Here is a 24,852-nt window from a genome sequence, read left to right as displayed (position 1 = left end):
AAAGCGCGAACGAGAAACAGTTGATAATGACCTTGGAACCTGGAAATATGTGTTTGTACACTTGAGAAGCAACCTTGTCATGTAAAGCAACTCATATATACATTGTGGTTCTTCCCTGTCTTCTTCAAACTGGCTAGAAGAATTACAAAATGCCATCTACGTGGCAAACTACCACATGAATTACAACATGCTGCAATTAAAGTGAATCAACCCCCAATACTACAACACCCAACTAACTCAGGACTAACACGGGCTCGAAGACAACTTTCTGTCTGATCCAATGATGCCAACACAGCAGAACGCCTTAAAATGACAGATGCAATCATGGCAATAGCAGTTGGTCTTCAACATTCCCAGCTCCATGTCACATCCTGATTCCATATCTGACCAGAAGAGGATTTCGGGGGGGGGGGGGGGGGGGGGGGGGGGGGGGGGGGGGGGGGGGGGGGGGGGGGGGGGGGGGGGTGTTCCTGAAATGAAATCCATTAACAGAAGCATTTTCTACTTTGCAGCATACCAATTCTGTGCACACTTGGCATCAACTGAAAGGTCAACTTTGAGAAAATTGATGCCATAGAACGGTTTGGACATGCACTCAACTACTATGCCCCTGGCCGCCTCTGCTGATTCGCTTGGTCCTTCCAGTATGACTTCATCATGAACCTACTTTTAGTAGAATGTCAGTCCAAGTCATTTTTGCCAAGAAATAACTATTCGACAACTACTAATGTTTCCACCATCTCAATTGTGCTTGGTATGTCAAGTCTGGGCCGAAGGATGGGCATGGCCCTCATAATACATGTCAAAATCATACTTTCTAATATCCAAATAAATACAATATTTAAGCTGATTTTTTTGGAAAAAAATGTCTTTTAGACAGGTCCCATCCAATGGTGGACCCACACATCAACTTGGCAGGTTACATGGGCTCTAATCCATCCTGCTTTCATACACCATATGATCTCAACCACATAATGTTGAGCCCAGTAGTGTAAGCAGCCACAATGGAATTGGTGCCACTTACCAGAGATTCCAAGTTGGGAAAAACATAATAAGTTCCATGGACGCAACACTGAAATAAAATAAAAATGCTTCGAGGTATGTAAAAACATCATTACAGTATTGGTTCGTGGTTACTGTAACAAAAATCTAAGATGTTGATCTCAGCATCACATGCAAGTTCGGGATAATTAGGCAGGATGTAAGACATGACAAAATAGGGTCCAGGCACCCAACATTCCAAACTATTGCGCATACAACATGAGTACACAGGTTTGCATGTGCTGCACCAAAAATGTTGAGTATCTAAAGAAACTATTAGTGGCGCTAATTTAATTAAATGCACCGCCTAAGTTCCTTGTATTTGGGCGGGGGGAAGAGGGAATTAACTCACCTGTAAAAGAAGTCTCCATCCAAGCTCCTTCAGGCGAGCATTTCTTGATATTTCTAACATAGCACACATGGCAACATCAGCGGCACTACCCTGTTGCAGTAACTAAAATTATCAGTTGAATCAAATGTTACATACACACACAAGGGAGAGAGAGAGATGCTCTATTGAAGAAGCTGTGAATATTTGTCAGCATGAAACCTAGAGATGCAGAAGATAGAGAACCTGCACTGGGGTGTTGATTGCTGCTCGTTCAATGTGGCCACGTTGAGAGTTACTAACATTAGCCATGGATGGGAAGCAGCGAGCCCGTCCAAGCAATGTGTGAACACGCCTCTCTGTCTGAGCTTCCTGTTTACGTTTTTCTTGCCAACGCAAGACTTCCTGTCTTTCTTTATACCAGAGGTTTACTGTTTCTTTTGCTTCCTTGACAGAAACCTGAGAATGGATAGGAGGGATAACTATGTTAATCATTTACACTTAATTAAAATTAGGAATTTCTCATTATCTCCAAGTTCACAGAAAGCTCACTTTCCAATCTCGAGCAAGACCAACTGGAGTTTTCCCATATGCAATAGAAAAGTTAAGCATTTTTGCTTTCCTTCTCTCAGAAGCAAAGGCATCCTGAAATGAGCATTCATAAGTAGACAAACTGATGATTTACAATATGACTTGATTATTAAAATAGCTTCAGTTATTTCAAAAGTTCACATCTATAGTTTGAGATATTCTTCAGCAAAAACAGGCAGAAAAAGTAAGAAAAACCTATTTACATGTTAAAAAGAACCAATTTATAATTATAAAACATTTTAAGATCCACACCATTAAATATGTTAACCCTGATAGACAACCTTGGGATAGTCCTACAAGTCCCTATCTATCTAATGACCAAGGTACAGAGGTTCACTTGGATTTAGAATGGGAAAACGGGTAAAAGAGGCTGTTAGTACTCAGGCAGGCAGAGTTGGGATGAAATAAGCTAAAAATAATCAAACACAAAGAACCAAATTGGAACTACAAAACATTCTGAGACCTAATTATTAAATCTGTTAACACTAAGAAGGACAAAATTAAGATAGTCCTACAAGTCCCTCCTAGCCAACAAACAAAGCAATAGTAAAGCTAAAAGAGATTGCTAGAACTCAGAATGGAAGATTTGGGATGAAATAAAAAAATAATAAATCACTAACAGCACCATCTGGGTTTCTTCCCCATCTCCTCTACCCACTCTTGAACATTTGACTCAATGTTTTAAAAGCGAAAAAATATCAAAGGCTTTCTAGTGCAAGAGGCAAAGATGCAAGGCAGAACAGGAACCTGGACGAAGCAATAGATAAAGAATATGCAAATTTGATTTTTAAAAAAATGTAGTAGCTCATCAAAATACTTTTCTTTTTGAAAAAGGATATCACAACATATAAAACAGTTCAAATTCAAAGTAAAACCAAACAAATATGGATCATACCAAAGTGCTTCGAGCACTTAGCAAATCAATCATGTGAAGTTCTCAATGAGAATGAGTAACCCCTTCAAGTAGCTTGTGTGATGTTAGATATTTTGCATTCCTAAATCCTAATCTTGGGAGATTGGGGCCTTTACTGAGGCAGAAGACCAAGAGAACCAGAGGTTTGAGGACAGCAACTCAGACTCAACTTATTGGCCCGTAAATTAATGGGTTGGTTTTGTTATTTTGGTTATTTGGTGACAGGTCATTTTATTTTAGCATCAAGGATCAGAGATTAGTTGTATTCTTATTACTTGTTTAGTGGAAATTTTGCTGCCTAAGATCCTATCTGCAACAAATAGGACTTTTTTATTGTTCTGCAACTAGAGTGTTATGTGCCTTAGGAGAACTCACCCCTAAAAGCTAGCTGTTAGAGGGAGGGAACCCAAGCACATATATACCCCACAACAGCTTCCCATACTACTGATGTGCGATACCTCACATTAGCATCCCATATTACCAACATGGGACAAATGGATCGTAACATCCCACCATGCTCCACAGTCCCGGCACCCAGGCAGGCTGGCTTTGCACTAGTCCACCTAGTCCCGGCTGAACATTGCAATACCAATGTCATCACCTGCGCCGCACGATTGCAACTGGGAGGCATAGTGTAGGCTCTGATACCATTTGTTATGTGCCTTAGGAGAACTCACCCCTAAAAGCTAGATGTTAGAGGGAGGGAGCCCAAGCACATATATACCCCACAACAGCATCCCATACTACCGATGTGGGATACCTCACATTAGCATCCCATATTACCAACATGGGACAAATGGATCGTAACATAGAGCTTTAGATATTCAAAAGGTCATTGTTTTTCGTTTCTTTTAAAAATTAATAGATCATTACTAGTGTACCAGTGCCAATAAAAGGTTATTTAGAAGTTAAGAAATTATTACAAAGGATAAAAACACAGAATAATGTATCAAAAAACTAAAAAAAACACATTTAGAAAAGCTGCTGCCTGTGTCACCTTACACCTCAGCCCAGGCATGCCTTATAATGCATTATGCACCTTGCCCGTGCACCTAAGTGTGCTTTGACCTTTCAGAGAACAACATGTTCCTCACTAAAAATGCTACAAGAGAGAGTAAATTATTGACTAACCCTGAACAATACAGCTTATGGGTTTTTGAAGATTAAGAAAGGGCCTGGATTCTGATCCTATGAATCTAGAACAAGTGGCGAGTTCAAGGGCCACAGAAAGAGTTACCAGTCCTGTGGCCCCATATCCAAGCATTTTTCCATTTTAAAATATTTTTAATTTTTTATTTGAAAAAATATTGTATTCTAACATGGCCAGTAGCCTGAGAAAGGGCTACATGCTACAACACAATAACAATCCAGTATTCCAGTGTCAAAATACTATGACATGTGTCATAATTTCATTGCAAGCTCCTATCAAAAAAAAAATTCATTGCAAGCATAAAACACATCTTTCAGGGAAGATACTAGTTTGCCATCCTGCTCCTTCTCACTCATCTCTCTGTTCATCACTTTTAATATTTTATATAAATAAAAGACATGCCAAATATGTCCTATACGTTTATATCTATTGCATAAACCTGCTGCATATGCCTATACTGTGATACCAAAGTTGATTTCTTATTGTCAATTTGTGAAGTAATTTTTTTCCAGATGACTATGGCAGTTTACACTAAAATGGATTTTGTATTACCTTCAATAGAGGAACAGGTGGTTTCTCTTCACCAGGCTGAGGATGCCACTCTAGAAGAACACGCTTGTTTTCTACTGCTTCACGAATATGTGGATACATATTCATTGCTGTCCTTGAATGGAAATCTCCTCCAGCTTTGAAGGCATCCAACATGCTCTTACAATTTGCAAGATGTGCTAGAATTCTAAGCTCCAGCTGTGATTTAAAAAAAAAAAAAAAAGTAATAGTTCAATCATCATATTCATATGAATAATTACATATCATGAAAAGTATGTAGGTAGTTAATAAGTGGAACCTGTCCATAATCAGCAACAATGAGAGAGTTTCCAGGTGCAGCTATAAAAGCCTGCCTGATTTTGTAGCGGTCCTTCTCCAATGCAGGCTGGTTCTGATTTACAATAAACAGAAATTTGTGACATAACATATGGGAATCAAAGGGAGAGCAGATTTTCCTTTGTTTTATCTTGGTGAGAACAACAAGGATGATTATGGAGCAGGGAATTAGGAATATCAAGTGGAGACTCAAGATAGACTGTGCAATCCACACTTCAAACCAGAAGAGTCAAGATGCATCTTGATTTTAAAACTTGAATAATTTGTTTTAATGTAACCCAGCATTCAGAGACATGCTGGTCATTTCTAAGGAGAGCTACTCTCTATTTTGGAATTTTTGTTCTGGGAATAAGATAAACAGAAACTCAGAAAGTAAAGTTCTGTATTTTGCTAATGTCAGTCACTAATACTCCATAAATAGAAAAAAAAATTAAAAAAAAACTAATAGAGTATTTTTCTGTAAATAAATAAAATAGAAAAATAGAGTAATAGTAAAATCCCACTCAAAATAGGCCTGTGACTCATGAGTTTAATAGGCATAGAACATTCCATCATACTTTATACTTTTATAGCTTAAAATAAAGTTCAGTCAAAATGTCTCAAAATTCAACCAAATTTTCATTTAAAGTGAAATCATAAACACCTCGGCATTTGTCTACCACTCAGCACTCATTCCTCTCATTCTAATATCAAGTTCTTAATTACTAAAAAGCAACAAGCAAGGGAAATAGCATGAACCTGCAAATTTGGTCTCCTGGCCGATAAACGCCCAGTCTCGGTATTGATATTTAATGAACAATGGATACGCCCATTCTTTCCTGATATGTGACTGCCCTGCAATCAAAAAACAGTATCATCACTAACCACCCCATACACTGAAGTTAGAAACTTCCTACTTAAGCGAAAATAAGAAACGGTAAGGCAAAAATGAAACATAAAGAGGTTAGAGATCTAATGGGGTTCAGAGGGAGAGAGAGAGAGAGATGCTGCCAAAATTATAATTAGGTCCAGGTTTTGTCCTTGATCAAGGTTCAACACTATGCCTCTAAAATAAATATGCCCTTCAATCATTGCTTTCAAAGACAATATCTGGTTCCCAAAAGAATTCTTGATGCAGCGCTTCATCCCTAATGTTGAGATTTTCCTAGTAAATGACAGCAACAAATAAAAGTAAAGGCTTATAGATTGATAAGTGATCACCTAGATGTGAAATCTGCATGAATCCTCAACCACGTGCTTATACCAAAAATTGGGATCAGCATTCATTTATTTACTATGGAAAGCTTGGAATGTGAAATACTGGAAAATGGCTATAGGACCTTAAAGGGGCATTTTTAGTCAAATTATTTTAACTCCCTCATTGAGAGAAGAAAAGCTTCAATTTTCTTTGATAAATAAAGAAAACTTCAAATTTCCCTCATTCACCCATTCACTCGTTAAGAAGCACCTGGTGCCTAAAATAGATCTAATCTTATTGGCAAGTGCAAAGACTATGGAATATTACAGCTAGGTTGACTTGGGTTTTTTTTTTATCGAAGTAATGAAAAACTTTGGCTTTGGTGATCAATGGTGCAAATGGATTATGGGGTATGTTAGGATCTGCCATTACTCGATCTTGGTGAATGGAATGGTGGTGGATCATTTTCCAGCCCTCAAAGGTTTAAGTCAAGGAAATCCTCTCTCACCGTTCCTTTTTACTTTAATTGCTGATGTACTTGGGAGACTAATTATGAGGGCTGACTCTAGAGGTTTGGTAAGGGGGTAGAGAGCAGACAAGGATGAAGTACAAATCATTCATCTGCAATTTGCTAATGATATATTCATATTCTGTGAAGGAGGAAACTTGAGTTGTGTGAGGAATCTAAAGCAGGTTGTACAAGTATTTGAGAAGATGTCCAACTTGAAAACAAACTTTGAAAAAAGTTGCATTATGGAAAAGAAGGAAATAATAGAACGGGCAGAAATTTTGGGCTGTGTGGTTTCTCATTGACCTATGAATTATTTGGACTTACCCATGGGGGACAGTCCAAGAGATGGCAACTTTTGGAATCCAGTGGTAGAAAGATTTAATAAGAAATTCACTTCTTAGAAAAGCAGTTACTTCTTACTTTGGGAGGATCACCTTGATTAGGTCCACTTTAGCAAATCTTCCAATTTATTTTATGTCAGTGTTAACAATTCCACAAGGGGTTAGCAAAAGGCTAGAAAATTTTGATGAGGGACTTTTTATGGGAGCCAGGGGGGAGAAAAAAAGGACCATAGGGTTAGTTGGGAGATGGTCTATAGGAGTAAGAAATGTGGTGGCTTAGGTATTGGAAATATTCAGGAAAGCAATATTGCTTTGTTAGGTAAATGGCTGTAGAGATTGCCAAATGATGGAGACAAACTGTGGGCAAAGGTGGTCATTAGCATTCATGGACTTGCTGTTGAACCACTGAAGGTTGGGACTCTGGAGTTCAGACAAGGTTCAAAAAGAGCTTCTCCTTAGAAATCCATTCATGCCATTCTTCCATCTTTCTTTTTTTTTTGATGAATCATTCTTCCATCTTTCTTGCCTCTTATCAAGTATAATCCTGGCCTTGGAAAACCTTGTCAAATTTTGGGAACATGTCTGGTTGGGCAATTCACCCCTAAAGGAACAATTCCCATCTCTATTTGCCTTATCAAACCGTAGGGGTGAACATTCTTTCTTGGTTCTTTTTTTTTTATCAATAACAGATTCATTATTTCTTGATTCATTCCAACTCAAGGTCTGGTCTTGGGTGGAACTTGGGTTTTAGAAGAGGCTTTCATGAATCATAAATAAGTAATGTTTCGTCTCTTCTTCGAAGTCTTGAGAGAGTGATCTTGAATCCTTAAAAAAGAGATAGTCAAGTATGGACTCTTTCTTCCTCGGGTTCTTTCACATGTGCTTCATTCTTTAAATCCTTAATACAACCAAGCAATAGCCTTGGAATATCTTTTCCCGTTAAAAAGGTGTGGAGTAAAACTGTTCCACCTAGAATAGGAGGTTTTTGCTAGGAAGTGTATCTAGAAAGAAATAACACCTGTGATTTGCTCCAAAGAGAGCTAATTGGTCATTATCCCCACACCGGTGTTCTCTCTATAAAGCTGAGGGTGAATCTTGCTATCACTTATTAATCTCCTGCCCCTTATCTTATTCAATTTGGGAATGGTTTCTCTCTTTGCTTGGGCATAGGTGGAACCCCCCCCCCCACCACCTAATGTACAAAACTTGTTTACCTCTAACTTTGTTTGTTGGCTAAGGAAAAGGGGGAGAACCCTTTGGAGGTACACAAGAGTGGCTGTGTGTTAGACAATTTGGGAAGAAGGGAATCAAAGAATCTTCTCAAGAATTGAGAGAAGCAGGGGTGCCTTAATTGAAACCATTACTGTTAGAGTGGTACATTGGGTTAAGTCTTCGAAACTCTTTAAGGACACTTCTGCTGGTGACTTGATGAGGAAGTGATTTGAAATTGCTTGCTCATCTTCCTTTAAATTTATGATTAGACCTTCTTAATCCCCATCTAATGGGGGTTTCGTAAAGCTAAATTTTGATGGAAGTAGTGAAGGAAATCCTGGTCCTTCAGGTATACAAGGAGTATTTGGGGACGAGGAGGAAAGAGTTATTGTTCTCTTTCAGATCCAACTGGTGTGGATGACTCTTTGAGGGCTGAAATAATGGTTGTGTTGGAAGGAGTGACTTGAAATACAGATACAGCAGTCCTAGGTTTAGTTCAAAACCTGTTCAAGAGAAGAACAAGAAGAAGAAAAGAAGAAGGAATGAGAGAAAAGAAAGAGCAGAATGAATAGGTTCTGCCCCCCCCCCCCCCCCGCTCATTGGCTTTTATATAACTCAATAAAAAGATGATACAATGACAAAAATACCCCTGTCGACTGTGACAGAGAGAAAAAAAACAAGTACAGCAGCCTGAAACAAAAATAAATAAAGATGGGAAGAACATTTCTGCATCTAAAAAGCATATAAAAACAACTAGGTATCCCTGTCTACATCCTTACAGAGTGCAAAAGGCTAAGGAATTGCTTATCCACAAATTGGTGATTGAAGGGGACTCCAAGTTGGTTATAAATTAGTTATAAAAAGAGGAGGATGCTGATTGGTGGGGCTACATCTATGAGAAAAGGAGAATAGAAGCTTGTTACAAGGCATGGAGGTCATACTACGATGGGTGAAAAGAGATGCTAATCATTTGTTAACTTTTAGGCAATATTGTCATCTTTTTTTCTTTCTAAGGAGAGCTAAGAGTGTTTCTCTCTCCCTATTCTCATCCTTGTACTCCTTTGTTTTTATTATAATGAATTCGGCTCTGTTTATTGATCAAAAAAAGATTATGGAATATTACTCTGATGTTGTAATTGATCAAAAAATTCAGATATTGTTTTGGCATATTAATAGTGATTCCAAAATAAGTAAATGATATCAGCATGATATTTCCAATTCCCAAACCTTGTTCCTAGTGGGCAGATCCTATGGAAGAACAGAATTCAAGAATAGCCAATGAAATAGGGAGGAAGGAGAAAGAGGTGGATGATAAAGAAATAGCTATATTACACCATTATATAACCATTCTGCCAGACTTGTAAAGAACTAAGGATATAGGTCATGTCCAAGAGGGAAGGGAAAAAGAAAAAGGACAAAGTAAGTCAAAGATGATGAAGTTGAACATGTTTTCACATCAACCTTGAAGATGAAGAGAATGTATCACTTGGTATCAAACCTAGAATTATTTTCTGAGCAGTCACCACTACTTAAATTGTTCTAAAAGAGAAAAACAGGAATAAGGAACAGAAAACTTATATTTAAGTGGAAAAAAGATTACCTACAATAATATGGCTACCCACATATTTGATAAATAATGATATAAAACAGAGAGGAATCACTTAAATGATATGCTGATACCCATTTACATAAGTCATGTTTGAAGATATCAATGCCTTCATTATTATAGAGGGATGACAATACTAATTTATAGTACGTATCATCTATAAGACTAGGTAGGATTCTAGGTATCAGCTTTATGATAAAATAATTATAATTAAGTGTAAACACATTTCAGTAACAATTCTAAAATTAAAATTCTGGGTTAGATAGCATTTTGCTACAAGGCACTAATGTTTGTATATTACACCTATTCTTTTCATACATATTAATGACATTTTTCATAGTTAACCATAAAATATACATTTCAGTATTTATCACTTATCATAGAAGGACAGTTTCAACTTTCAAGTAGCTGTGGGCCTGTGCATGCATGCAATTTCATCTGTAGTACCTTGGAATATGAGACACTTCATAACAGAGGTTAAATCTTTCTCTACCTGCCAGATTGAACAAATCATTCACATGGGTTCCATAGACTAGCCAAATATATTATAAGAGAGCTTGAATGGAGTGACTAAATATGAGTTTCACCATTGTCTCCCTACTAAGAGAGTGGATTGACTGTATGCTTTTCTTCCCAGTGTCCCATAATCTGATCATTTTTCTAATAAGTTGAGGAACAGGTACTGTCAGCAATTGTACTGCCATAGATATTTATTTATTTATCTTGATAAGCATCACAACTGAATGACTGATTTGACACTACAGTATATTTTTACTCAAAGCCAAATGCCATATCTGAACCTGAATTAGTCTTATATCCCTTCTCAAAACACAACAGATTTGGTAAGAAAAATGAAATTTGACCAACAATGGATCAAATATTCCCTCAATCAAGGAACCACAATCCTTTTTCATACATACTGTATTTCATGCAAAGAGTGCTAACTGGTAATATGTATATAGGGATCAAAGTACAAATGGTGGAAGAAATCACCTGCAAAGGAAGAATGAAATTGGAAATCAAAGAATCAATAGAGCAGACTTCACATAACGCAGCAATGGCATGGCAAGCCTCCCTCCCCTCCTTTCCCCCCTCCAAATACAGTATGTATGAAATTTGACCAACAATGGATCAAATATTCCCTCAATCAAGGAACCACAATCCTTTTTCATACATACTGTATTTCATGCAAAGAGTGCTAACTGGTAATATGTATATAGGGATCAAAGTACAAATGGTGGAAGAAATCACCTGCAAGGGAAGAATGAAATTGGAAATCAAAGAATCAATAGAGCAGACTTCACATAACGCAGCAATGGCATGGCAAGCCTCCCTCCCCTCCTTTCCCCCTCCAAATGCAGAGTAAGCTGTTCCATAAGCAGATGCTTTTTCATTAACTGCATTATCTGTTTCTTCGAGTGGAGTTTCACTGCTTTCATCAGACTGAAAGCCATAACTATCATCAGTCAGTTCATATTCTGCTGAGACTTTTCCAGAAAGGTTTTTAAGAGCATCCCCACTAATTGAGGGCCAACCTGTGGCTGTATACATATCAGTTTGCATTTCATCCCCAATTTTAAATAGTGTAATATTACGAAATTTTGAGGGAGCCTTCTTGCCCTCTTCAATCACTTTGTCAACATTAGGCACTCTAAAAGTCCTCTTGACTGGAAGAAACTCATTATAGTCCTTTCTGTAATGCGGAAAAAAAAAAAAAAAAGATGTGCCCAAGTAAATATTTCTCAAAAGCAGAAGTTTTACACAAATTATTAGCAAGACACACAGGCAGAACCTATATGTAGCCAGCAAGACAACAGGCATACTTTCACAAAAACAACATAGATCTTTCCATTGTATGGTATAGTAAATTACCAGATAATCACATTCAAAATATATTTTAACAATCAAATCAGCAAGGTTGTAAGAAATATCTATTTTTTTCAAAGCCTGGCTTTGATGACCTAGTACACATTCGCAGATGGGAGAGTTAAGTGCATAAAACTAATCAGTATCAATAAAGATGCCACTCTGGTGGGACTAACCATGGCTTTTACACTAGTGGGCTTGGATTTTCAGATTCTAGGACCTGGACCTGAAAAGTTGGTCTTGAACTAAACCTGGGAAGGGTTTGGACTGAGAACTTGGTAATCCTCACTTGGAACAATGAACAATCCAACATGAGCCCAAACCAACCTGATGTTTACACTATGATTTGTGTGTGTTTGTGTCTCTATATAGCCTACCTAGTCAGGTAGGGTTGGGCATTGCGTCAGGCTAGCCCAACCTAGCCTACCTAGTCAGGTCCATACCCCATTGAAACTAGAGTTGGGCCTAGGCCAAAATATAGGTCCAATGGAGTTTGAACTAGGCTAAGGTCGACCCAGACCCAACCTAAGATATGATGTATTTATGCTTTTTATTGGTATACATATATATGTACACATATTACACCTCAGTTCCCACGTTGCACTTCTCAAGTGACTTTGAATAAGAATTGAGATGTAAACTAGGGGTGATCATATATCAGAATATTTTAATAGTCTCATAGAATATGAATATTTGCAAATGCCTTTTTATTTGTCCAAATATTTTTAATATTTACATCTAATCACAGTTGAGACATTTAAATAAGTATAAAGTATAGTTCAAGTTTAATATCTTTTCAACCTTCTGCAAAATATAAATGTATTTTCAAAATTCAAAAATCTAATTGTTTATAGGACCAGAACCAGGCCCATCCCAGCCTGAGATCAGGATCCAAGCTGAGCCCAAGGCCTTAAAGAGGTTTAGATCTAGCATATGGCTCAGAATCACTTTCCCTTGCCTGAACTGAAACCTAAGGCTTGGGCCAAACCTGGGCCCAAACTCAGCCCAAAGTACCCAACCACAATACATATTTCAGGCCTTGGGCCAAGATCAGGCTGAGAATATTCTGAGGGCACTCTCTTGGAAAAGAAATTTTTGCAGACAGCCTTTTAATCCTCTATCTTGTCACAGTGGCACAGTCTTGAGGAATTAAGTTTGCAGAGTTCAAGATGCACTATGTTAGGATCATTTTGAACACATTTGATGTTGTTTCTTAATCTTTTGTCATAGTTGATCAATGTTTCTAACCATCTATGTCTTTTTTTAGATATATGGTGTTTCACCTATTCGCAAATATCAATAAATGACTTCTTAATTGGAGCAAATTAAATCAAGAAATTGCATACCTGTTAACAATACCACCAAAAAAGAGTTGGCGCAATTGTGTATCACTTCCTACATTCATGTACATAGCATCAGGGCAATACCCAGATGCCCACTTGCGAAATCTTTTCACAGCAACTTGTTGCTCTTCTATGGCCACCTTCTCAATTTCTGCAAGATATGTTCGATCAACCAGCATTCCCTCAGTTTCCATTTTCACTAGAAGTTCACCAAATGGCCGCCAATATTCCTCATAGAAGTCATACATGGTTCCTCTTGTAAACCCATCTAGAACCCACTTCATTTTCTGTAGCTTTACTTTCAAGCTTTCGAAAAGCTTTAGGGTACTAATTGAATCCAAAGCAGAATAACAAATCCATGGTATCCTTTCTTCCCTCTGAAGCTCTTCAACAGGAGCGATCATGACAATCTTGCCTTCTGACCCATCTTTCTTTATTTTTCTCTTGCCAAAGATTGTCTTCATTGATATCTTACCAATCAGTTCTCCTTCTGTGCATTGTTGAGCCCCAGACATGACTTTTGGGTCTTTTGTAAGTGCTTCAAGAGAATATCCACCTTCTGTCCGTCTTGAAGAATCCCAAAGCCGTGCCATATGCATTGTGTCAGCATGAAAGCCAGATATCTTAATCCCATAGTTCTCTATAACATGACTGTCAAAGCTATAGTTATGCCAGACCTACAAAAAGGGACACCACACCATTGTATCATATTTGAATATCATCACCATCATCATCATCATCAAAGCCTTGCCCCATCTATATATGATCAGCTACATGAATCTTGCATAACCATTTTGTTATTGTAAATTATGAGTGCATACTTCATGCTTGCAGATGCTAGGAGCAAATACAAAAGACTAGCTTAGGGGCCATTTGATAACAACTGAAGTGACTGAACTGAATTGACTTGTCGCTTTGTCTGTTAGTTGACAAAATAATTAAAAAATAAATATTCCAGTGTATAATAATCAACCTATTTTCAGTTTCAGCCATTAAGGAGCTTACAACCTCCTTGATAACTTATTCACAAAAAGGCAAATCAATAATCCATTCAGTTCAGCCACTTCAACTGCTATCACATGGCCAGCTCCTTAGGGAAAGAGCATGTGAAACTCTTGCTGGAGGGTCTAAAATGAAAACATGAAAGTATGATGCAGGTATGAGTGTCAGAATTCAGCACAATTATGAGGCAATAAATTTGTCAATACCAAATAAAATAGGATCGAGGGTCTCTCAGTGGGTATATTTTATATTTCAATTTAATTATGTTTTATGGTTGCTCAATTATAAATATTTACACTATATAACATAATAATCGATAGGAAAGAGAGTGGCTGCAATCTAGTAAGTTGGGAGCCTGGATTTATAGACAGCCCATAAGGGAAATCCTCAATATAACAAGCGAGATCGGTGCATGCTTCAAATGGACAAGGAGATCAGCTAGTGGTTTAGCTGACACGTTGGCTAAACAAGGGACTGTGAGGGAGAGTATGTTCTGGGCAGTTTTGTAAGAAAGATTACTGGGGGGGCTCAACACCTACTTAGGGGTTGACAGCTGTACTTAAATCTGGAAAGTTATTTTTAAAGTTATATTAATGAAGTTACCGTTTCCAATCAAAAAAAAAAAGAGAGAGAGAGAGAGAATGAACTGTATGCAGAAGCCAATAAAACTGAACAATTAAAAAACTTTCATAATCTTTGAAAAAAAAAGACTTAAAGTACTTAAAGTACCCTAAGGTTTCAAAAAATAACTTTTTTATGGGAAACGGTAACTTTCATTAATTCTTTAAAAACTTAGTACAAATCGCCACCTTCAAAAACAAGGTGACCCCTCATCAAAATTACAAACAGGCCCAAAAAAGGTCCTACCTACTAAGTACTAACTCCTTGCTTTGCTAAAGTATCGGCCATTGCATTGGCTGATCTCCAAGTCCATTTAAACCAGACTTCAAGCTCCCTTGTTAGTTGCATAATCTCCCTTACAGGTTGTCCAAGGGACCAAGCACCTAAGTTGTTTGCTTGCATCCAACCTATTACCAGTTTCAAATCTCCCTCCACTTCCAACTGCTGAAAACCCAGCCGTTTAGCCAATTTAAGCCCCTATAGGAGTGCCAGAACTTCTGCTCTAAGAGAGTCCCCCAAGCCTATCGGGCCAGAGTAAAGGGCCAGCACTTTTCCTCCCCCATCTCTAAAGACACCCCCGATTCCAGAGGGGCCTGGATTACCTACAGAGCTGCCATCAAAGTTTAGCTTAACAGCCACACATAAAGGGAGTGACCAGTCCTCTTGAATAGCTAAAAAGGGGCAGGAAGAAGTTGCTACTGTGCTCCATCCTCTAATCAAGTCATCTAAAGAGAAGTCTTTAAACAGATTCAGTGGTTTCAGCCAATGTATAACCTTGATGGTGATCCCTTCTATGACTTCATGTGCTGATTTTTTTCCCTTGAAAGATTATGTTATTTCTCTCTTCCCACACTGCCCAAACAACTGTTGCCCTCGTTGTTCTCCACATAACCCTTCCTCTTTTCCTTGGCTGACAAAAAAGGCTAGATTCAAAAAGATCCACCACGCTTGTAGGAGAAACCCACCTGCACCCAAAGAGAGAGGAGAACCAATCCCAAATAAGAGTAACAAAAGGACAAGAGATTAGTAGATGATTTACCATCTCACCACTCTTCAAGGAAAGACTACAAACATGAGGGGATAAGGACCAATTTGGTCTTTTTTTTTCTGAAGCAAGTCCAAAGTTGATTTTTTTGGAGAACCACTTCCAATCAAAAAGCCCTCACCTTTGGAGCTGTACAAGAGCTAGAGCACTCCACACTTCTTTTACAGGAAAAGAGTAAACTAAATTGGAAGAGTGCACTAAAGCATTGAAGAAAGAAGACCAAGAAAAACAACCTAAGGACTCTTCAAACCAAATTCTATTATCAAGACAAGATTGGCCCAAAAACACCGAGTTTATAAGAGATAAAAGATCATCTACCAACCCGATTTCTGACTCCCTCAACCCTCTCCTGAACCCGAGATCCCATGACTCTCCAAAAACACGAAAGGTAGAGATGACTTTAAATTTGTCCAAGGACAAGGAGTAGAGGGTCGGGAACCTATCCTTAAGAGACTAGCCCCCAATCCAAACATCCTCCCAAAAAAGGACCTTATTACCCGAACAAGCATCATACCTGATGAAAGGATAAAAGGCGGGCAAGATACCAACAATGTCTTTCACGGAGAGGAGCGAGAAGCCCTTGGGTTGAGCCTAGCATCCCATCCATTAGCTGCAAATCCATGTATGCTTTCTATCACTCTATGCCACAAACTTTCTTGCACCTTGGGAAACCTCCACAACCACTTACCTAAGAGTGTCGTGTTTCTTAATCAGACATTTACAATCCCTAAACCCCCTTTGTCTTTTGTCCTAGAGACCACTTCCCACTTCACTAGGTGATCCTTTTTTGACTCCCCAAGTTCCCAGAGGAAATCTCTCAACTTTTTCCAACTAATTTGCAACCTTAGCAGGCACTTTGAAGGTAGACAGGAAGTACACTGGCAAATTTGCTAGTGTTGACTTAATTAAAGTGATTCTACCTCCTAAAGAGATGTAACTCCTCTTCCACCCTGCTAGTCTCTTTGTGAATCTTTCTAAGACTAGGTACCAGAAACTTTCTGACTTAGGTTTCCTCCTAGAGGTAAACCCAAGTACTTTGCAAGCCAATGACTCCACTCACAAACAAACATCCTAGCCAAGGAAGACACCTCCTCATCTGACCTATTAATCCCAGCCACAGAACTTGTATTTCAATTCACTCTCAAATTAGAGACCTTTTCAAAACCTTCTACCAACAATTTCAGATTGACCATCTCCTCAAGCTCTCCCTTACAAAAGAGAATTATATCATCTGCAAATTGCAAATGAGTGGCCACTACTTCTTGCCTCTCTACTCTCCACCCACTAAAAAGATTTCTAGAGTCAACGCTAGAGATCATATCACTCAAAACATCCACTATTAAGGTAAAAAGGAAGGGAGAGAGAGGATCCCCTTGTCTTAGACCTCTCTTTGCTAGGAAAAAATCCTTGGCTCCCCATTCACCAAAATAAAGTAGTGCCTAGTGGCACTTGGCATGAAGCCACAAAACCTTTGATCCATCTACACCACCTTTCCCCAAAACCTTTGTTTCTCAAAACTTCCAGAAAAAAGTCTCAATATACCAAGTCATAAGCCTTTTCCAAATCAAGTTTGCAAATCAGCCCCTTCTCTCCTTTTCTCTTTCTATAGTCAACACACTCATTGGCAATAAGGATTTGGTCCATCATTTGTCTCTCAGACACAAAGGCTCCCTGGCTTGGAGAAATCAGATAAGGAAGTACCTTTTTAATTCTTGAGGCTAACACCTTAGAGATGATCTTATACATGCTGCCAATTAAACTAATGGGTCTAAAATCCTTTGGGTGTCTTGCATCCATCTTTTTGGGAATCAAAGCTATAAAAGGAGCATTGGCACCCGAGTTAATCCTACCTCTCTCAAAGAATTCTAGAAACACCTCCATGAAATCCCCACCTATGATTTCCCATCAATCTTGGTAAAAGGCCATCGTGAAGCCATTTGGACCCGGGACTTTAGATCTTTCCATTGAGAAAGCAGCATCTTTGACTTCTTGGATTTCAAAAAATCACTTTTTCTTAAATCTTGCCGTTAAATTGAACAAAAAAGACTCCTTTGCCCTTAACTATTCTTCAAATTTTCAAAATATCTTCCATAACAGTCATGGTTTCAAACGCAAAGGTGTAGATTTAGAAAATTCCCTGTATCAAGAAACTAAACGTCCACAGATCAATGTGTTGTGATATTCCAATAACCGCAAGCATGTTGTTGCTGTAGGAGCCGAACCGGGGGAAAGACTCAAAAAGTGATTTTTTTTTTTCATTTGTGATTTACCTCTAAATAGACTATGGAGAGGTCCTCCATTTAAGGCCTTCATTTGGGGCTTAAAGCTTTAGGATTTAATAGCTTAACTGAGGTTTTCACCCTCAGACCCTGATTCAAGATGCAGATCAAGTATGTTTCGGCTTGGATCCCAGATCTAAGTTCTGTATGTGGTTTGCATGCTTCATTAACAAGAATGGTATTTGAACCATTTTTTAAGCCATCATGTAGTTAGCTTTTAAACCTTTTGTTCTTCCATATTCATTTTCAATGTGGGTTTACATGGTTGAATGGATGCAGCAAATGTTAATGTGTTTTGGTCTAAAAAATCATGTGTTTGGTTCTGTTAAATTCACAGTAACTTGATGTTGTAGACTTGTAGTTCTCTCAGACCTCTGCTTCTGTCAATCTCTCTTTCTATCACTAGATTTTCAGAACGATGCAAATCTGTGAATTTAACATAACAGGATGTGTTATGAGATCATAAGATTGCATGAGGTATGCGACCAATGCTTCTCTTCTCCAGAGATAGAAGACCCAGCATGAGGGGTGACCTGTAAAGCTTGTTCACTAAATCCCATGTTCTGGACAGAGGCCAGACGGTCCAGACCCACTATGGAATGAGTGTCATACTGCCATTTAATTACTCCATTGAGAGCAGTTTCATGGTAGACATGGAAACTAACAAACTTTTATTTTGGGAGAAAAAAATAAGATTTGTTTAAATAAAGGGCAAAATTGTGTTTTTGAAATAGTAAAAGAGTCATGTGATGTCACATGCAAACAGAATGTGCAGGACAACTAATGAAGGGGCAGTATTTGTCATATTATAAGGATCTTTAAGTAGGTTTTGAAACCTTAAGACTGTGTTTGGTTTGAAGGAAAATGTAGGGAAAGGAAGGGAAAGGTTCGGAAACCTTTACAAATATTGTATAGGCTTCCCTTCCTTTCCCTACCTTTTTCTTCAAACCAAACATAGCCTAAGGGTACTTTAAGTATTTTGTCAGAAACCTCTAGGTCGGGGGTTCTTTAAGTAATTTGTCCAAAAAAAATATTAGCCTAGGAGTTGGGAATATTATAGGTTCACATCATGAACTCAATAAGGAGACAAGTCACATCAAGTTTCGAGGATAACCATGATTATGTAGGACAACCATGATGAGAATTTTGGATGCAATTTTCTGGTCTAGTTTTTCAATTGATTCCCAGGATTAATTAGCCAAATGCATACATCTAACACGGAGAATTAGAATCAAGTGCAATCTATATGTATATATTAAGACAGAATGGTGTTACGTGGCCATCATCTTTTTTCTCCTTTTTTATAATTTTTTGTTTTTCTAATGGAAACTTAGTGAGTCATTTAACGAGGGTATAAATGACCCATTTTTTAGAATTCTTTTGATATAGGTGGGTGTGTTTTTTGGTTTTTGTGTGATAGGTGGGTGTTATTTTTTCAAAAAGTCCTTAGCCTGTATTAGAGGGTAGTAATAATTACTTTTTGTAGTATAAGGATAATTTACTACTCATATATAATCAAATCAAGTAATATTAATGAGTTACACCTATTAAAAATATTGTTCATAAAACATAATATGATAATTATTTTATTTATAAATGAAGTATATAATTAAGTATAACTTAATTGATAATATAGCATGAATTATCAAAACTTTTTAGTAAATTAAAATTAAACAAAATTTTAAATTTTAAATTAATATTTATTAATTTAAAATTCACTTAGCTTTAGGGGGTGATCATTTTCAGCCTAGCCCTGTCTGGGCCTATATATACATATTATATGACATTTTTATATACATATTATATGACATATAATATAAAATACTATATATACTATTTTATACAGAAAACTCATAGGCTCGAATTTATGCCCAGACATATTCAGGCCTAAGCTATAGCCCTTATTACAATTGCTAAGCCTAGACTAGGCTCATGTAGGACTAGGTACGGCTGTACAGGCTTATGTTCTTAGCCTGGAACCTAGGTCTATCCCAAGCTTGGGCCATAGCCATATAACATGTGTTAAGCCCAGCCTCGGGCCAACTTGGCTTTGCTCATGATCATCGTTACTTAGCTTCCGTCCATTTTATTTCTAATTAATACAAGTTTATTAATAAAACAAAAAATATTAGTAAGAAATTATTAATTCTGAAATTATTTTTTATAATTTAATATCCATTCAAATTGCATTTATTAATAAAAATAATAAATATATTTTAAAAAATTTTATTGACTTTAAAATCAATTTAAAAATAGCAACATTAAATTAAAAGTTCTAATATAAAATAATAAAACTTAGTAAAAAATAATAAAACTAAATGCTACTATAAATTTATTAATGAAATTAATAATGTAAGAAAAAATTAGTTTTAATTTTTTAATTAACAAAAATTAATTTTAACACTAATTTATCCAAATACATTATCAAAAATAAAATATTTGGATTGAACTCAATCTTACTTGACCTAATTGGGATTGTTGCAAGGCTCCTTTTACCACAATTACTTTTAATAAAGCTCGTGCATCACACAGGTCCCAACTAGTTGATTCTAAAAACAAACATCTTAGAACAATAAACAATTTCTTCTCCAAACACATGTCAAAATATAGCTTATATCCCCAAGCCAGGTCCATTTGTTTCAGGCTCTGGATTAAAAGCTTTAACCTAATTTGTGTGGCCAAGAAACATTTATCTACTTGTACAACCATTTTATTATTCACTAGTTCAATCAACCCCACCAGATGGTATAAATTAATTAAATGTTAAATCATACTAGTCAATATCCTACTGTTGCATATATATTTTGGGCTCAAATGTAATTTGTATTGGGACAGCTTCTAAAGCTGGTTTTCTTTCACAACTTCTTATCCTGTTTTCTTCTAATCTTCTAATTAATGAAATCTTTTTTTTTCTGTGTTGCTCATTAAAAAAAATGTCCTACTGTTGCATATAAAGAGAATCTTGATAGAACTTTTACCTTTTTAATGGAAGGATCTTCAAAGAATGGAGCAAATTCCATCAAAATATCCCTACCACCACCATCAAGAACATCTACCCAGATACAAGACTTCTCATTTCCAAAATCCACTTCTGGTCCAGAATAGATACTGAAACATATCACTTCCCCATGATCAACAGGTGTCTCCTCCTTTACATCAATATTGGCTACCTGTAAGTATGGAAACATCAGCCAAAAAGACAATGTATATAAGCTCAGATATGAATAGTTTCAATAATTTGGGAATATGAATGTGCTTTACAATTATATATCCATGTATAGACAGAACATTTAAATATATACTTGGACATAGAAAACGTACCTCTGTGTCACATGCATGGACAAAATCCTTGTACCGTGTTGTAAGCATTCCAACAATTTCCTTTGCAACTGCAATACTGTCAACAACAAGAACCTTTTCATAGATGCAGATAAGCCTCTCACGATGGTCTGCCATGCGAATATCAGATTCCCCTCCTGATTTTATTGGTCCACCAGGGATTTGAACTGGTTTCTTAGTGACAGTAGGAAATCCACCATTGGATGTACCGCTTTTAATTGCACCATCATGTTGTTGCCCTGCTAATTTGGAAGGTTTTTCTTTACTTTGCTCCAAAGGCTTCTGGGAGAGTGATTCGTTAAACTGAACTTCCTTTGTCGCAACTTGTGTTGAAGATAAATTAATTTGAGTTGAATTAGCCAATTTAAGATTATAAATATTAGTAACAGCAATGTTGTTCTGGACTCTATTTTCTGGTTCATTTGGACCTTTCAATTGCAAATTGTGGTCAAACTCTGAGGTTGTCTTGCCACCACCCTTTACAGTACATGTTTCCCTTTCAATTGGTTCACGAAGTGGGTTATGAGATGGTATATTATCCAAGACCATGCTCTCTACGTAAACTGAACCTTCTCCATGGAGAGGATCTAGGGAGGAATCTAACTTCTCAGAAGAACCCCCATCACTCAAGGCCTCAAGCTCAATTCTTTTAAGAACGTTCAATCTTGTTTCCCTCACTTTTCGGCTTTCTTCAATCCAGAGATGCTTATCACTGGACACTGTAGGTCCTGTAGCCCTAAAATTGGTAGTCCTATTATCATTGGGCCTACAAGGTGGAGTAACTCCCACTCCTTTTAACATTAACCCATAAAGGTTTCCAGGAGTTTGCTTCTCTCCTCCCTCTACTCCTGCCATTTTAGCCAGTCCCCCTGACAAAACTTTTCCCTCTGAACCAAACTGATTTGGGTGGTGAGGGTGCATCCGAGCTGGTGAAACAAAGGGGTTCTGCATTTGATATTTCCAGTGAGGATATGTATATGGGTAGTAATGTTTTCTTCCATCAAGATCAAATATACATGTATCATCCTTTCTAGCATATGGTCCAGATGAATTACTCAAACCTCGTTTAAATTGATGATAACTACCAGTGATATTGCAAAAGCAACCATTCTCATGCTGGAGAGAGAAAATTTCCTTCCTGTCATCCAAAATAACATGACACTATGAGAGATTGATACATATGTTCAAAAAACACAGGGGAGAAGAGAGAGAGAGAGAGCACTAGCTAGTGAGTGACTAGATAACTGAAAGTATCTAGAAACCACTCCCTTTCTATCAGCAGATTTGCTGTTTCGAAGCTTCTTGTGCATGACATGTTACCCCGCTCAGTTCTTTATTTGTCCTTTTAACTAAAACAATATTGGTTGCAAATACTCTTTTACACCACACCCATGGTAACATGTCATGCACAGGAAGCTTCAAAACAGCCCAGGCTGTTTTTTATGCCTATTAATTTCCTATTTCACTTTCACTTCAATCCACAGCCACTATAAGAAGTTAATTACAATTACCAAATTCCAGTTTATCTGTTCTAACTCCTTTATCTAAAAAGCTAGATACTTATATGTACAATTGAATGCCTAAGCCCCGCTAGGTGGGATGGAAAACACTATTTATTGGTATCATGGATTGAAGCTGATTAGCCAGCAAAACTGGAGGAATTTAATTGACTGTCATGTGGTTATTTCATGGCTTTTTCTTTTGAAAGAAAGGTAGCAAATCAATTCAAGAAGCCATCCTTCTAGGAAACCATCTGAACTGATAGTTCCAGTTGGCTGATTCCTTGGCAAAAGCAAGTGCCTTGAGGCAAAATTTTTGTCTGGGCCCTGGAGAACCCCTGGGCCAGGGAATGATTGTAAATTTTATCCTAATTATGGTTGTATTTACGTAGCAGTTTTTAGCTGTTTTTGTATCATCAATGCTGTCAATCTTGTGACGGTGTTGTCTTCTCTCTTTCTATATCATGAATGAAATCCATTTCATTTATCCATCTTTTTTTTATAAGCCATTTCAGTTATCTATGAAATAATAATAATAATAATAATAATAATAATAACTATCTATCAAAAAATTAATAGCAGTAACTACCAACTTCCTAATTGTTTACAACCAGCTGCAAACAGTTGCAAACAACAACACCAATAGCACCAAACCTGGGATCATTCCTTACACGTCACTTTAGCCCCAAATTCTTGTATGGACATTCTGATTGATGTAATGCTAGACTTGATAACTATCCTTTACCTAGTCTAGAATCAAATTTTTTTCAGTTCAAATAGACAACTACATATCATCCAGAATTACCTTCCTGTAAATTATTCCACTTACATCCTTCCAGCAACTACAAGTTTATCATGACTTCTGATTCTACCTCGCATTATAAATACCATGTCTCTCCTCGAACCGACAGTAACAAAAGGAAATTCGGCCTCAACTAAAACTCCATAATCACCAGAACGAAAATAGGAAAAATAACTACTTTTCCAAAGTAAACACAACTTGCAACCATTCCAAGACGCAATCCGCTAACCGAACATCAGAGAGACAGATGAGAGAGAAAATAAAAGAAAACTGATAGAATAAAACAGGGGGAAAAAGAGTCTTTCTACGGTGGAACAGCATTTTTTTTAACTGATTTCCCCGGGAAAGCCCGCGAACCCACCTCATAATCGAACTTCAGAAAACCAAAAGAGTCCAACAAAAAGAACCAAAATGACGGAAAACGAACAGAAAATAAGTTTGAAACAAGACGGAAACCAAACCTATGTAAAGCTTTACTGGAAGCCGAGAAAGCGCGAGGGGAGGAAGCCATCGAAGTAAAGCGACGATAAGACGGAGATAACCAGGAAGGAGGAGGGAAACAGGGCTTCAAAGAGCCACTCTGAGTGGAAACCCCCACTGCCATCGCCTCTGCAACTCTCCCCAGTTTATTACAACCACTGATACAGGGAGCCGTCTTGGACTATTGTTAAAGCTCTGTAAATATTCTGCCCTTACAAGAGTTTACTCCCGCTCTGCGACTTTCTCTTGGTCTCTACACTCTAGCAAGTAGAAAGCAGATGGTGGGGAAGGGAGGGAGGGTGAGAGAAGTGAGAATGATGCTCGTCGGAGGGGAGGAGCACGAAAGGCTAAAACCCTTCCCTCGCTCCGAAAAACCCCAAAATACGAACATTTTTTTGGGGGTTTTATTGTTCGTCCACCTCATAAATTTTTTTATGGCCGACAAAAATACTTGTATTTCGCGTTTTCTATATTATTATTTTGGGGTTTTTATGCCTCAGAACCCCACCGTTAAAAATGTGGGCTTGTCAATGAGAAAAATAACGGCCATGCCATTATTATTACGAGTAACGAACTAACGATGGGGTGGGGTCACCCACGGGCGAATCACCCGTGATCTGACGACTGAAGTGGTTAAACTTTTTCCCACGTTATAAATCAGAACCGTTCATACTGACGTGGCGACGTTCTTACTCTGCACTATGAAGCAATGAAATCTGAATAGGCGTTATCGGGGGAAATGACGGTTCAGCCCAAGGTCATAATTTTTAAGCTCAAAGTATATATTGGTGTATAGAGTGGTGATTTTTGACATTTTGAAT

General features: G+C 37.6%; 1 protein-coding gene across 2 annotated transcripts; it reads right to left on the bottom strand.

Annotated features, from left to right (window-relative positions):
• Nucleotides 1-8: 8 nt before the first annotated feature.
• Nucleotides 9-24,410, bottom strand: POLGAMMA2 (polymerase gamma 2). 2 transcript variants are annotated; one of them, XM_088903331.1, is made up of 13 exons: nucleotides 24,013-24,409; nucleotides 21,233-22,388; nucleotides 20,890-21,081; nucleotides 12,968-13,641; nucleotides 11,007-11,448; nucleotides 5,647-5,742; nucleotides 4,871-4,963; nucleotides 4,576-4,770; nucleotides 1,922-2,014; nucleotides 1,616-1,828; nucleotides 1,394-1,483; nucleotides 468-663; nucleotides 276-414 (listed from the first exon to the last, which is right to left on the bottom strand). In XM_088903331.1, the coding sequence occupies exons 1-12, from the start codon at nucleotides 24,153-24,155 to the stop codon at nucleotides 502-504; spliced, it is 3,549 nt and encodes a 1,182-aa protein (XP_088759457.1). In that variant the 5' UTR covers nucleotides 24,156-24,409; the 3' UTR covers nucleotides 276-414; nucleotides 468-501. The 2 variants fall into 2 exon arrangements, with proteins under 2 accessions (XP_088759453.1, XP_088759457.1); XM_088903327.1 differs by having other exon boundaries at nucleotides 9-663; nucleotides 24,013-24,410.
• Between the last annotated feature and the right edge of the window lie 442 nt (nucleotides 24,411-24,852).

Source organism: Nelumbo nucifera, chromosome 1 (genome assembly GCF_055504915.1).
Source record: "Nelumbo nucifera cultivar China Antique chromosome 1, China Antique-T2T, whole genome shotgun sequence".
Taxonomy (NCBI): domain Eukaryota; kingdom Viridiplantae; phylum Streptophyta; class Magnoliopsida; order Proteales; family Nelumbonaceae; genus Nelumbo; species Nelumbo nucifera.
The sequence above is the reverse complement of the archived record's forward strand: the minus strand, read 5'-3'. Positions and strand labels throughout refer to the sequence as shown.